The 15,297-nt window shown below is 33.4% G+C and overlaps 1 protein-coding gene and 1 non-coding gene across 2 annotated transcripts in view; one reads left to right on the plus strand and one right to left on the minus strand.

The window, feature by feature from the left end:
* Positions 1 to 15,297, minus strand: part of LOC113391967 (putative serine protease K12H4.7) — a 43,528-nt gene that overhangs the window by 10,593 nt on the left and 17,638 nt on the right. The window contains exons 4-8 of the mRNA XM_064219271.1: positions 9,752 to 9,862; positions 7,081 to 7,214; positions 5,174 to 5,312; positions 2,982 to 3,127; positions 1,017 to 1,145 (exon numbers count right to left, since the gene is read on the minus strand). Of these exons, the coding sequence (XP_064075341.1) occupies positions 1,017 to 1,145; positions 2,982 to 3,127; positions 5,174 to 5,312; positions 7,081 to 7,214; positions 9,752 to 9,862 (659 nt within the window). The remainder of the gene's footprint in view (positions 1 to 1,016; positions 1,146 to 2,981; positions 3,128 to 5,173; positions 5,313 to 7,080; positions 7,215 to 9,751; positions 9,863 to 15,297) is intronic.
* Trnad-guc (transfer RNA aspartic acid (anticodon GUC)) lies at positions 1,629 to 1,700 on the plus strand. Its single transcript has one exon. It is a non-coding gene; the product is annotated as a tRNA-Asp (tRNA).

The following is a 15,297-nucleotide window of genomic DNA, read 5'->3' on the forward strand; positions in this document are numbered from 1 at the left end:
CCATTCATACCTTCCCTTAAGCCCCCCCACCACGACAAGGTGGTCCCCTGGGGGGGGTATTATTATTATTATTACAATTTTACATACACTTATAAATACAACTATATTATTTATATACTTCATAGTATGGCTGTGTGGTTAGAATGCGTGCATCTTAACGCATTTTTACGTGTTCAAGCCCAAACAAGGAGCAATAATTTTCCATGTGCTTAATTTGTGTTTATAATTCTTCTCCTGCTCAGGGGTGAAGCAAAATATCTCGAGGGACCTACATTTCAATGAAATTCTGCTATCTTATGTGTATCCGTCAATTCGCATTACAGAATAGTGGTGGAATTGGCTTCAAACCTTCTCCTCAATGGCCTCAATAGAAACAATACAATGACACCTAATTGTAAAAGCGAAGTAAGAATCAGTCAGGGTTCACATATCGGAATTGAACTCGACTTTGCATCGACTTTGCGTTCACAGTGATTAAAATTTGTGACGTGATGACTAACATCGACCTTCCAATTGCTTACATTAATAACAATGCACCACCAGTCTTGGGAGGTGGGAGCTAAGATGTTATGTCCCTTGCGCCATCAGTGACACTGGCTCACTCACCCACCAAACCGGAACACTATTACTGTTTGGTGGTAGAATAGTAATCTTTAATTTAACTTACTTCTAGAATTAGCAGCCTGTAAATTTCCCACTGCTGGGCTTAGGCCTCTCTAAGTCTCTATGTCCTCTCCCTTTGAGGAGAAGGTTTGGAGCATATTCCACCACGCTGCTCCAATGCGGGTTGGTGGAATACACGTGTGGCAGAATTTCGTTGAAATTAGACACATGCAGGCTTACTCACGATGTTTTCCTTCACAACCGAGCACGAGATGAATTATAAACACAAATTAAGCACATGAAAATTCAGTGGTGCTTGCCTAGGTTTGAACCCGAAATCATCGGTTAAGATGCACGCGTTCTAACCACTGAGCCGTCTCGGCTTTTCTAGAATAACGTTTACAATAACCTACTTGTACTCTGCGGCGCCTCGTAGCTGGTATTCGTGTGTGCGGTGATCTGCTCAGAGTACCGGGATTCGATACACGGCTGCGTCCAAGGCTGAGAGGTTATCCAAGCAGCTAAACGTTCCACGGGATTACCTGAAAAAAAAAACTCAGTAATATATTTTCCGCTTTGTCACATAGGTAAACGTACAAGTTCTTATATCAGTTCTATTTCTATTCTATTGAATATGTTGAATTAATAATCAGTCTTGATTAATGTTTTTTATGAAGAATAGTAATAAGGAATATTTTTTTGTAATATTCGTGTGCCAAGTTTTTCAATAACCCGCCCAGTAAATCAAGTGCGGCGACGTAATAAACATACAGACTATCACATAAAAGTATTATTAAGATATTTTTTGTTTATATAATATACGCGTGTGTTATCAAACAGAAGTCAAGCTTAAGTAAATAAAAAATAAGTATTAAAAAAAAAAGATTAGATTTACATGGGATCGTGTTCACACATATGTAAGATTTTATGACAAGTTTAATCAATAACATTCAAAATTTTTATCAAATTTGCATATAAATATATCTCAGTTTTAACTATAGACTAAATTCAACTTAATTCTCACATCCTCGGTAGTATAGTGGTAAGTATCCCCGCCTGTCACGCGGGAGACCGGGGTTCGATTCCCCGCCGTGGAGTTCATATTTTTTTCCAAAACAAAGCATTATTTTCCTTCTTATATTTTTTTGTGTTATTTTAATTCACATATTAACTATTTTCGGTTTAATCTTCTAGTTAAATATAAGACAAGTTCCAAAAGAATGAACTGAGAAATATTACACAAACAGGTGCCGTTGTGCTATAACCATTAAACGTATTAGATTCACTTACAATATTTATCGAGAAATTCTCGACATGTTAACAGGGAAGGCTATGTCGGTCCCATTATCATAGAGGGGAGACGACGAAATCTGTATCTTGTCTATAAATATCTCTAGGTAATCGTCTTGAACGTGATCAATGCTTTTGTGACGTCTGTCTTAGGAAGGGATTTTGTATATGTACAGCATATTTAGTTGTGAAATTCAATTACATATATTTTATAAAATGAATAATTTGTTTAAGTAGACGAACACAAAACAAACTTGTTTTTAAAATATTTTCGTTTTTAAATATATTTATATTAAGATTCCTAAGGTCACCGGTTCAATTAAAATTTAAAATACAATGAATGTAATTTTCACAATATACACCTAGCTTCATGTTTATATCACTTATATAATATTATGCAAATTGAAAGAATCGGGTGTGAGAAAATCTTAATTGAAAAAGTTAATCGTTTAATGTAATGTAATGTTTGTTTTATGCGACATAGTGAAGATGGCGCCACGGTCTGTCGTTTGCACCTTGCCGTGCTACTTCTATAATTAAAATCAGAGATGTCGTCACAAGCGCAACACGCCGATACACAGCTCGTCGTCGGACCTTGGGCGATCCTAAAGTTACGGTAATGCTTCTATATTGAATTAAGATTTTTCACTTTTGACTTTGTTTTTTTTTCTTTGGACTTTTCAGATTTATATTATACTATCTACTTTGTATTGTAACTCGCCGCTAGATGGCGCTGCTGTACATAGAATGCCGTCTAATTGTCTAACTCGCTCATTATTAATATAACAACAATAATTATTGATATATACATATATATTACGTATTGGGTCAACGGCCGCCGAGTCTTGATAGTATGTTAAAAACACAAAAAAATATTTGGTATAAATAAACAAAACAAAAATAACGAAATAATTTCAAATCGGTTCATGAATTTTTGAATCGTGAATTCGTCAACTCTAAAGAAACGTCAAGAAAGTCACTCTTTTGAATCGAACGAGATTGGCAATGAGTTTAGCATCCACAATTATTGTTCTTAATCGCATAATTAATTAATCTATCTTACCTAGTGTTTAATGAATCTGTCTTACCTAGAGTGCCGTTAGTGAGTCGTTCGCACGCCGCCGGTATCTGTCCCGGCGTCGCAAATTGCACCAAGTACGCGAAAGTTTCGGTGATGCCGAACCAGAAGAATGTTGCAAGGTCCAGAGGTGTCGTGCTCAGCGGCGAGCAGGTGCTGCGTTCGGATTAAACGCATTATTAATTTATTTCTGATAAGAAATAAATTAATAATGCAATAATATATAATAATAATTAATAATGGTTACATTTTGAACTCTTTGAAAGTGTTGCTGTGTTAGTTTGTTCAAGTCGATCAGAGGATATTACTTTTGATAATTTAATAAATTGTTTATTGTTTTTTTGCTGCAATCTAGATGATACGCGTTAGATCTAGTTTCGCCATATGTATGTATTTATTATTTATAATAGAAAGCGGTATAATAGTTTTATTTGGTGGTAGTACTTTGTGGCCATCTGAATAGGCACCACGCACTGATTGGATATTGCACCGCTAAAATGAAATACCTTGTACTATTGAGTTCCGGTTTGTAATTGTAACTACACAAGGTATAACATCTTAGTTACCAAAGTTGGTGGCGTATTGGCGATGTATGGAGTGGTTAATATTTCTTACAGCGCTAATGACTATGTGCGGTGGTGACCATTTAGGTACCTTCAGATTACTGATTTTCTCATCCGCCTTTCTATATCATAAAAAAACGTCAATAATAAATATTATTAAAATTAATAAATATTTTAGTAGATACTTGATTGGTATATGTTTACATTAACATTTTTTTTAAATTCAAAATGTTAATGTAAACGTGTATCAATCAAGTACTAACGAATTACAGACAGACAATGAACAATTAACCTAAATATTGAACGATTATTTAAAAAAAAAAAACAATTAAAAGGCAATACAATATGAGGACAACCATTGAACGCATAAAAAGCTAAATGTGTATTCATTCAATAATTAATCTATTAATATTATACCCGACACGGTTTTCATACTTTTTATTTGTTTTGATTTTATTTTCTAATCATTTCATCAAAATAAAACATTTTTTTTCTCGTTTGAAAAACGCGTTACGCGTCTCCACCACGTAAAGGGGGGGCGGTCTATGTGATACTCGCCGCTCTCCTGGACGCCGAGTGCGCCAACAATACATACATACAAAATATAATCTAAGTGCTATTTTTTAACACAAATGTTTATTTCATTACTAACAACAGCGTCGCTTTCGCTGTCAAAACCACGCGCTTCCCAACTTGATCATTTACGAGAATTATTTAATAATAATTTTCCATATTCGGCCTACCTATATCATAAAAAAGAAAATCCAACCTAATTAGCAATATAATATTTTATAATATAAAACTATGATTTTTAAAATACTTTATGATGGCAGACGCAAATTGACTACTTAAAGAAAACTGATAATTTTAGTCCATAGATGTGATTGCAGTGCTCATACTTTCAGCGAATGCATCGTCCAGAGATTTACAATTTCTGGTGCCTGCAATAGCGTATTTTCTGTAGTGAAAAATAAAATATGAAATTTGATAAAAATTAAAATATACGTACAACTTAAATAAATATTGAAATATTTTGATTTTGAGTTATAAAAGCGCATTATTAATTTGTTATATTGAAATTTAAAGTCGTAATTTTTAGTCTGTATATCAACAAAACACGAGCCGCCATGGTGTGGCGTTAGATAGGCAAAAACTGACATTTCAATGTCATCAGGCACTTGGATAAACAACTTTTCTGGAGTTTTAATGCTAGTATTTGCACATTACACTCCAACGATATCTATTGTAATTCATTATTTTCCCAAAAACACCAAATATTTATAGCTGTTAACGTTGAATGAGTGCCAGTCGTATATAAATAACTGTTGTTTTTATCAGTGTAACTTCATCAAAATGACTGGCAGCGTTATCGCGGGACTCTAAAAGGATAAAATTTAATTTAAATTTATGGCAAGAAAACGTGTTGAACATTTTGAAGTACTTTTTCAACCATAGTAGAATACCCTATTACTGGTCTTTCGACGTGAAACACAGGTGGACGGGGTGTATTAATGCTTAAACATACAGACACACATTAAAAACTAGGCAGAAACTTATTACTAGTACAAGTACTCTTTACTAACATTTAAATAGCAGGTAAGTAAATTCGATTGCTTTATTATTTATCCTGTTTACTCACTTAAATAATCGCGACACTTCCTGAACTCCAGCTGGTGATTCAAGTAGTTGCATTACGCGCCTCGTCGCCTCCTCGATAGAAGACACGCACGCCTCACTGCCCTGTTCTCGGAGCGCCTCGGTGATCACTTCGAGATATTCTGAAAAGCAGTAAATACTTAGGTAATCTTCGGTCCTTGGGAGGGAAAACTCGAGGATAAAGACGCGCAAATATTAGTCTCTAGTTCCAACAGTTGAAATACTTTTAACATCCACTTTTTCCAATTGACATTGGAAAAAAAAAATTAAATTCCAACCAACGTTTGTACTGTTAAAAGTAAGTTTAAGTACTCCTTTTAAAAAAAATAATAATGAACGCTACTTTAATGTTGCTTTAAAAGGGCACACGTGTTCTTTGTAATGGTTTCATCTGTTTTCATATAAAGAAGTCGCGAGTTAGGCCCATTCAACGCGGCAGTTTCAACACAAATTACACAATTCTACGATCCCCTTGACGTCTAACGTATGCCATTTTTCTCAATAGGTACATATATTTAGTTAATATTTTTAGTTTAATCTCCTGAGAGCACGGTTTTCGAAATGTAAGCGCTGTAGATAGTGACGTACTAATTAGTACTTTTTTAATAATAATATTAGTTCAGTTGGGTGTTATGCGTAATACAAACACAATACAAATTTACGTGAGCTACTTTTCTAACTATTTTGCTGTGCGATCTGTATTACAGATAAATTGATTGGTTATCGTTACACTGCCTGTTTATATTTTTCCAAAAATATATTATTTTATTTAAATATATAACTAACTGTAATAATAATAATATTTCCTTGGCACTACGATCAAACTTGTACTTAATATTGTTGTGTACCAGTGTGTTTAGATATAGTACAAGGGATAACATCTTAGTTTCTAAAGTGTCATTATGGTTATATTTTTTGCAGTAGCTATGTCTGTGGATAGTTGCCACTTAAAAATTGCCAGTCGTACTAACATGTAGGTACAGTTTATTGTAAAGCGTATCGAATATTTTAGAACAATAAAAATTATACGACATTTTAAAAAACTTTTTGCACGCAGCATGTGATTCAAATTATTAAAGTGAATTTCATTTTGCAAACTATTCCGGAAGGGTGGATATTTTTTGTTCGTTTCGTGAATGTTATTTTAGAGACGTAATAAAAATATTTCACAATTTAAAAATATATTTACCTTTTTCAAATTTTATATACTTTACACAAAAAAACGTAATATAAAAAGGTTTTGAAATTTTTAATAAATTGTACAATCTTTACTAGCAGAGAATAAAATCGTGTTTGGGTTCGGACAAGCAAGATTCATAGTCCTGATAATTTATTTCATCTTAGTTAAAGTTCAGTTAAATAAAATCTAGATGTACCGTTACAAATATATAGACGAACAATTCTTTCACGTAAGATACTTGAAAGATTTGTTAAACTTAAAATAAATTAACAAAAAACCGGACAAGTGCGAGTAGGACTCGCGCACGAAGGGTTCCGTTCCATTATCATATAACATATAATAACGGCAAAAAAGTCATGTTTCTTGTGTCGGAGCCATAAATATGCATTTTATTCTATTTTTAACCGATTTCGGAGTCAGACACCGGAACTCTTCAATAAATGTCGGCAAATCGACCGCTATTGCTGAATATAATTGCTATGTGCTATTGGAGTCGGTTTTCGTTTGTTAAATATCTATATTATCTTGATTGATTTTCTTGGTGTTAATAATGTATCTTCAGAGTTTTGTGCAATTTCCAGCCCGTGTAACTACAGGCACAAGGGGCATAACATTTTAGCTCCCAACGGCCAATGTTTATGGGCGGCGGTGGCTACTTACCAATTCGCCTACCTATTATATTAAAGAAAACACTTAAGTTGTGTGCATACCTGGAAAGTCTTCCTGGGCGTGCAGCGGTCCACTGTCGGAGAAGGCAACTGTTATGATGTGAGGATACGCGAGTCGCATCCAGGTCGCCATGCTGCCTGCGTAGGAGCAGCCGACGAGAGCCACGTTGCCCGTTCTGAAGTAACAATAAATATGTTTTCTATTAAGATTTTTGTCGGCTTCGATAATGTTAATAGCATCTTGAGATAATGGATTCTGTATTTTCGTCGTCACATACTGACGGCATTCGTGCTGTCGAAAGAATTACAGCATCGCTGATGAGAAGATCGTGAGCAAGCGGACTCGGAAGACGTTAGTAAAGGAATATAACATTTTGTACCGACTAATATTTAGGCAGTTTGTAAATATTCTATTTTCTTTTTATTTTTTATATTTCCTGTAATTCGTAAGTTGTATTATATATTTAAATCAATATATATTTATGTTTTAGATAAAGTAATATATATTCGTTTTTTCAAATGTCTGCTTGTGTTAATAATTAATTAATTTATTATTAAATTTAAGAAAATCCCCATGTTAGAGGGGCGAGGTCCTACGTATTATGTTTACAAAAGTAGCCTATGGGGTTCATGCTTGTTTCGTACAGAATTTTATTGAATTCGGTTCTGTGGTTTAGGCGTGAAAGCGTAACACACAGACAGATTTACTTTCATATTTATAATATTACATATGGGTACCTAATTGTAATAATTATATAATAAAAAAAAAAACAAAGAGATTCCTTGGCAGATTTTTATGACAAGCGGTAACATTTTTGACGATCGATAAATACGGAATTGGATATTTTACAATACGAATATTTTAAGCTCACATTCACCATACCGACTTTCAAAAGCTTCCCCGCTCAGAAAGACAAACTGGAAACTTTAAAATATTGTTAAAATAAATATAATACTTTAAACTAGACTTAGAACCTTTGCGATGGATTATTAACTGAATCAAACAAGTGTAAAGTTAAAGCGTTAACGCAAGTTTGCACAAAAAGCGAGTCAGTACTGAGCCTGTTCTTATCTTCAATAAAATATTGCAAGAATAGAGTAAGAGATGTTTTTTTTTTTAATTTAAGTAACATTTTATGTAAATTGAAGTAAGTCACGAATATGTTTAAGAGGTAGAACTCGAACATTTACCCTGGATAGGTTCCAAGAAAGAATCAACATTCGAACGTATACTCCGTTATTTTTCTCTTCGAAAAGCATATTTAAGATATCTTGGTTGTGTTTCCAAGTATTCTAGTTACCCTTATCGACTTCCCACAGGAAATATTAGGGGTGTATTCCGTGATTTCATTGTGAAAACTGACTTAAAAATATAAATCAAACCCAATTAAAATATTCATTCGGAAAGTAGATTTTACCGAGAAGAGCCGGCAAGAAACTCAGTAATGAATTTTTCCCACACTTGTAAAGAAGACAGAGTATGTCAATAAAGTACAATTAAATTTATACATATGCTACTTAGATATCAACGAATTATAAGTCCACGTTTTTTATCATTAATGTAATACTTTATTGAGTAATTTGTCTCTTTAACAATGAATTTTTTAACATGAGAATTAATTTTTTTCAATATTATTTTATACGTTTTAATTCAAATATCTTATTAGATCTAACTTATTCTGAATTGTTAATATCCTGCGCTGTTCCAAAGCGTGATGTCATTTCATAAACTTAAAATTGATCTAACCTAACTCATTTCATGAGTTTCTTCCTGGTATTCTCGGTATCTTATACACAGCATTTTTGTGTTCCGGTGAGTGAGCCATTGTAAGTGCAGGCACAGTGGAGATAACCTCTTAGATCCCAAGGTTGGTGGTAAGGAATAGTTGATATTTCTTACAGCACCAAGTCTATGGGCGGTGGTGAAGACTTGCCATATGACCGTCCTATATATATAAAATAACTTAAGAACAATGAAAAGTTACAAATCTATACGTGTGAAAATGCAACCGGAACAGAAAAATATAACGTACGATATTAAATTGCTAAGCGTTAACTGAGAATAATGGAACGACAAAAGTTAAAATCGTGATGTAGTTGTTCAAGTTCTGAGAGGAAACTCTATAAAAGAGATCCGCAGAGGATCACTAAAAGGAAGGAAATATCACAATAAAATGTATTAATACTCAGTTTAAACTCGAGCAAGTAACTTTTCATGTGCTTAAATTGTGTTTATAATTCATCGCGTGCTCTACTGTGGACATCGCGATGCAACGTGCCATGGGCATGTATACAATTAAATACCACCGGTCAATGAATATCGAGCCGATATGGTCCAGTGGTCAGAACGCGTGCATCTTAACCGATGATTTCGGGTTCAAACCCAGGCAAGCAGCCCATCTTGGAAGGTAACGGTAATATTTAGTATTGTTGTGTTTCGGCTTGTAGGGTGAGTGAGCCAGAGTAAAAATAGTCATAAGGTTTATGGAGCATGTTGTTGTTGTAAGCAATGGTTAATATTTTTAACGCTACCAACGTCTTTGGGCAATTGTGACTACTTACCACCTGGTGGCCTATTTGGCCTACCTACCTATTATATAAAAATAAAAAAAAAACATGTGTTTATAAGCGGCAATCGAAACCACAACCCACGGAGTAGTCATCTACACTTGTATGAATCCATCAGTTGATAAACTAAAGCGATAATACTCACTGGAATTTTCCATTTTCAAAGCTATCACTCTTAACGTATTGGATGAACTGTGCCAAGTCGCCCAGCGCTTGGTCTACGTTCAGGTAACGGAGCTCCGGCACGGTGGTTCCACTGTAATAATAAATCACTTTAAGAATGGGAATTGTGATTCGGTGGTCTCGAATTGTTAACATTTCACGAGTACGTGTTTTTTAGAGAAATAATTTATTTTCTTTTGTTTTTTGTTAAGTTGTCTAGTATTGTTTAGCTTGATGTTTTAAACCTATTTAATAAATATTTTTAATTGAATGTAGAAACTAATACCCGTTATAAGATTGGACCTATATAAGCAGGGTAAAAAATACACATATCAATTCAAACACGATTAAATATATATTTACTGTAATATTAAATTATTGATGAAAGGCGTTCTTGGTTTGAAATGCCAGAAAGAAACTCAGTATTTACTTGTTTATTTAAATGACAGCATAAATTAAACATATAAAGACTGCGATGTTTGCCTGGTTTTGAACCCGATATCTTCGGTCCCGTTTACGTGTTCTAGAATGTTGAAAATAGCGTAGTTTGAGGGCAAGTAAGTTCAACAATTAAAATTTCTTTCCGTAAATAAGTAACCAATGTATTGGTCAAACTGTTTATATGTTAACCCACTTAAAAAAGAAGGTTCTCAACTCGTATATAATATATATTTTAGGTTTTAAAGCATTTCTTAAAAAAACATGAATAAATCAGACGTACAAATAACAAAATACAAATATAATTGTATTAAAACTGACATAACTTTCTATCTGTTGAAAAAAAAAACTTAGTTTCTCGCTAGTTCTACTCGATAGAATCTACATTCCGAACCGGTGTTAGCTTTATGTTTAATTCAATAACGTTATGTGCAATTTAACATATAACAATTTAAAAGTGCTTTTAAAAGTCTACTTGCATGAAGTATGGTTTGATTCTGATTTTATATTTACAACGTATTTGTTTATGAATTGATTTCGGTGATTTTATTTAAGTCCGGTTCATCGGTAAGACATCGTTGAGTTTTTCTTTAAAGTGTGAAGGTTGATTTGAAGGATTTTTTAAAGACAGTTTGACCAGTTTCATGTGTGAACGGAAATAAATGATTCTTTTGTTATTTGCTCCGAACATATGAATGTCACATAGTTAAGTATAAAATTACACCCTCGGTGCCATCGCGTCATCTCTTGACCGGGGGTCATTTGGACAATCGACAATTAACCTGTGACGCGCCAGGGCTGTCGCCGGCCAGTTCATTTTTTTTTTATTGAATTAATTTCTTAAGTGGACCTTCTTTGGTAGCGAGATTAGATGAAACTTGAAATGTATTTGAAACGTTATCAAAGTTAATTATTATATTAAAGTTATAAAATAATCCTTAATTTTGCCACGTGCCTTATTTTTAAATGCCTATCCGTTGGTCTAGTGGCTAGATATAATTGTATATATCCAAGGACGATCTGATAAATAGTTTTTGTGAGGGAATAGAGAGTGTACCTGTGTTTGGGCACACACTTGTTCTTCATAATATGTCCTGCGCAATCACCGTTAAGATGGCAGTGGCCGAGCCGGTTCGGAGGATATCATTATATTTTTATATTATGTTATTAAGTTAATGTAAAATTATTTAATATTTTCATTAACTATTATTATAACCGAAGGTTTTAAATATGCCTATGTATTTTTTATCATAACTAGTCAATTCTTTAGATATATTTTTTTAACATATAAATATTTATTTACATAAGTTGTTTGATATAAATGTTTACATAAATATTTTCACCTTTTTACATAAATGTTGGATACTTATCAAATTTTGTTTATATGTAATTTCATAATTGCAGTCCAGACATAAAATACACCTAGACTTTAACTTTTTATTTATTTGCTCTTGATTAAACAAATGAATTAACAAAATCAAATCAGCAACCCTATGAGCAATTGTTCACGCCCAGACGCATTGAGACACGAATACTTAAAGAGTCATTGAGATTATGGAATGAAATGACTAAACTTGCTCCAGATTAGGAAATCCGATGCACGTGGACCGTTCAGGATGACCGGTCAGCAGGGCGTCGTTATAAATATCTTACAAAACTTCAATTATTGAGCTTGTATCCCATAGTTCAATATTTTCACGGACTGTATCGCTTTATGCAATGTTCATCCTCGTTTAGAAGACCAAACAGTCATCAGGAGACTTATTCATCAAACTTTGTTAATCTGTTCTGATTTACAGGATGAGTGAGCCAGTGAGTGAGCCAGTGTAATTACAATTATGAGGAATATAACATCTTAGACTTCGTGTTTGGCTACGCCTTGAGGCATTTACACTTCCCAGAACGCCTTTGTCTTTGGACGAACGTGACCACTTAGCAGTATGAAGCTCAATTGTTGGTCTGTGTTTTCTGAATAAATTATAATTATTAATATGAAATATTCTTTTTTGATTAGTCTGTATATCGCCCAGTGACTTGACGGGAAAACTGACGAGTCAAGTTAATTGCGTACGACTATGATAGTTTATAAATTAGAGAGTTCTATGAACTTTTTGTCCTGCAAAAAAATCTTCGCAGCGTAATTTTATAGGCAGTCTAACCTTTACTAATATATCTAACATATATTTTTACAAATCGGACTGTGCTTGGTGTGTTTAAACAAATAAACTCTTCAACATTATAATATATATATAGATTGCGAATTGTTTTAATCTTAATACTGGGAAATATTCTGAAATGTTCCATTGTTCAGAAAAAAATCTCCTGAATCGTTAATTCACACGCCACTCAACCGTAAATTAAAAATATTATATATATCATAACATAGTTTTCAGTTTAACCGAGATCGACCTATGAATATTTTTTTTATTTAATAATTGTAGGCAGACAGACCTTTGGATGGTAGGCAGTCACCACCGCCATCATAGGGCGTCAATACGCCACCAATCTTGGTAATTAAGATGCTACGTTCGATACGATGTTACGTTGCGTGTTCATGTGTTCGTAATAATATTCATTTATTTCATGAATACAAGTTAAGAGCTGTGATGGCCTTGAGGTTAGGAAACCATATGGTATATGGTTGCCCACATGTAAATCACTGAATTTTCATGAGCTATATAAGTAACCTTTGATCGGTGGTCAATGAACATCGTAGATAGATGTTTATATGTATCGATCCGCTGTAAAACTCGTATCACGTAACAGCAGTGCGGTTCTGTAAGAATTCACTTCGTATCTCACTCGTGAAATGTTGACAACTGATTTACACTGACTTACAGTGATACGCAATTTTGAAACGCGTGACCTACAAATTTGTAATTTCACACTCGTGTTCTACAATGAGATTCGAGTTTCTTGTTACAGAATACAGGAACGAATAACAATATAAAGTAGTATATCTTTATATATATTGTATGCGTGTTAATGTTATTGAACTACTAAACAATTGGACTTGGGATTGGATTAGATTGAAAAGTATGAACATTTTGAAAATACATAAAATTTTATTATTTATTTTATTCGTTTATTTTTTTTAAGTCTAAATGGCCAGCTAGTACTCTACAAATAGTTTCGTCAATTTATATTAAACCAATTAAGACATAAAAACCACCATTTAAGAAGTCATACAAATCAAATAGATTTTCAAACACGGTGTAATATAAGATAAATTCTAATTTCCATATAGGCTTACTTTTACAAATACAAAATTGCCTGTGAGATCTATTCGAATATAAGGTATATAATTATTTAATTTAAAACACCTTTAATGCACTATAATGTTCGAAATGTTATTTTTCACTTCATAAACATAACTAAACCGATACGGAGTTGGCAAGAGATTTTCATGCCTCACCGAGTACGGCGTTATGACGTCACGCTGGCGCTAGTCCAGCGCGCTGCCATTAAAGCGGCCATTACGGTTAATGATGAGACATAGACTAATGGCAAGTTATTGGCACCTTTGAGCTTTTGTTTATGAGTCTGGTTAGATGAAATTTCTAGATTTGTATTTACGGTTTTAGCGTAAATATTAGTTTGTACGTTTTGGTTTCTAGTCGCATTGTGTAGGAGATATTATTCAAAAATGTAACGGTTTTGAATGCAATAACGTATACATAAAGATATATACGATGTACATAGTTTAATTGGTGGTAGGGCTTTATGCTTTGTACCATACACTCATCAAGCAATACTTATTTGTGTTTCCAAGTATGTGGGCACAATCACATAACATCTCAGTTCCCTTGGTGGGTACATTGGCAATGTAATGACTGGCTAAAAATTGTTACGGTGCCAATGTCTATGGGCGGTTTTGACCACTTACCGCGAGGTAACACATTTGCGTGTCCGCCTGTATATGCTAAAAATAAATTAAAAAATAATGACGTACGCATGTCTAAATATTAATAATGATTTGTTTTTTCTTCGTTCGTCAATCAATTGAAAGCTATTGAATGTATCTGTATAAGAATATGGAAAATCAAAGTGCATTCGTCCGTAGCAAATATAAACTATTGTATTTTGGAATTCCGTTTATCTTTCTTTGCTTTTTTTTTTCATGTTTATGTACCTAATGCTCAGCATTTAAATTTTTTTAATTATAAAAAAGAATATAACTAAACCACTTTAAATTAAGATTAAGAAAACAGTAAACGTAATGGCAATATATAGGTTTTTTTTATTAAAAAATGAGGTTAGCGAGTAGGCTGTTTGTCCTTCAATTCTTCTGAGTCGTATAGAACATTGGATGGAATTTGTCTTAATCGAAAAAGTGTTTCAATCCGGAAGAGCTCCACAATTTTTTTAATGTTTAAAATTTATAACTTCATGTCGTTGTTGGCGTTGAAAGAAAACATGATTTTTCCAACAACCCACAATGGATCAGCGTGTCGGAATAAGCTCCACACCATCTCCTGAAGATCACTGGGACATTTGTACTAGTATCCATACTTTCCTTTAAAGTGAATGCTTGCTACAGGATCTTAGGTTTACCTAGAATAATTCACAGTTAAGTATAATAATGTGTACAATTAACACTGATTAAAAACTGGTCACATTTCGCCGAGACGTTAAAAATTAAAATGAGGTCTCTTAAATTTGATATGATAATTTTTATCTCCAACAATAAACGGTAACGAACATTCGCTTTGGAGTTTAAAATGGAATTGTGGATGTTAGACGCGGAATCAAAGGCGACTAATTAATGCCCAAATACTCTGGGGCTTTCGGGTCTCTATCACACCGGTGAACTTAGAATATCATTGCAGCGGACATGATTATAATTGTGAGGTGATTGGAAAAAATATCTGTATGCTTAATTATTCTATTGAGTCGCAATAAATAAATGGTATATTTATGATCAACAAATGAGCCAGAATACAAGAATTATAGTAATTTTGATCATAGTATCTCAGTACCGTTAAGTAAAATTAGTGATTCTCAAAAACGAGTTTTTTAGATAATAAAATTATTATTTGAATTGTTCCTTTAAAAAATATATAATAAGCTAATTTATATTATCACTTGTGA

The sequence above is a fragment of the Vanessa tameamea genome, chromosome 27 (genome assembly GCF_037043105.1).
Source record: "Vanessa tameamea isolate UH-Manoa-2023 chromosome 27, ilVanTame1 primary haplotype, whole genome shotgun sequence".
NCBI classification, from domain to species: Eukaryota; Metazoa; Arthropoda; class Insecta; order Lepidoptera; family Nymphalidae; genus Vanessa; species Vanessa tameamea.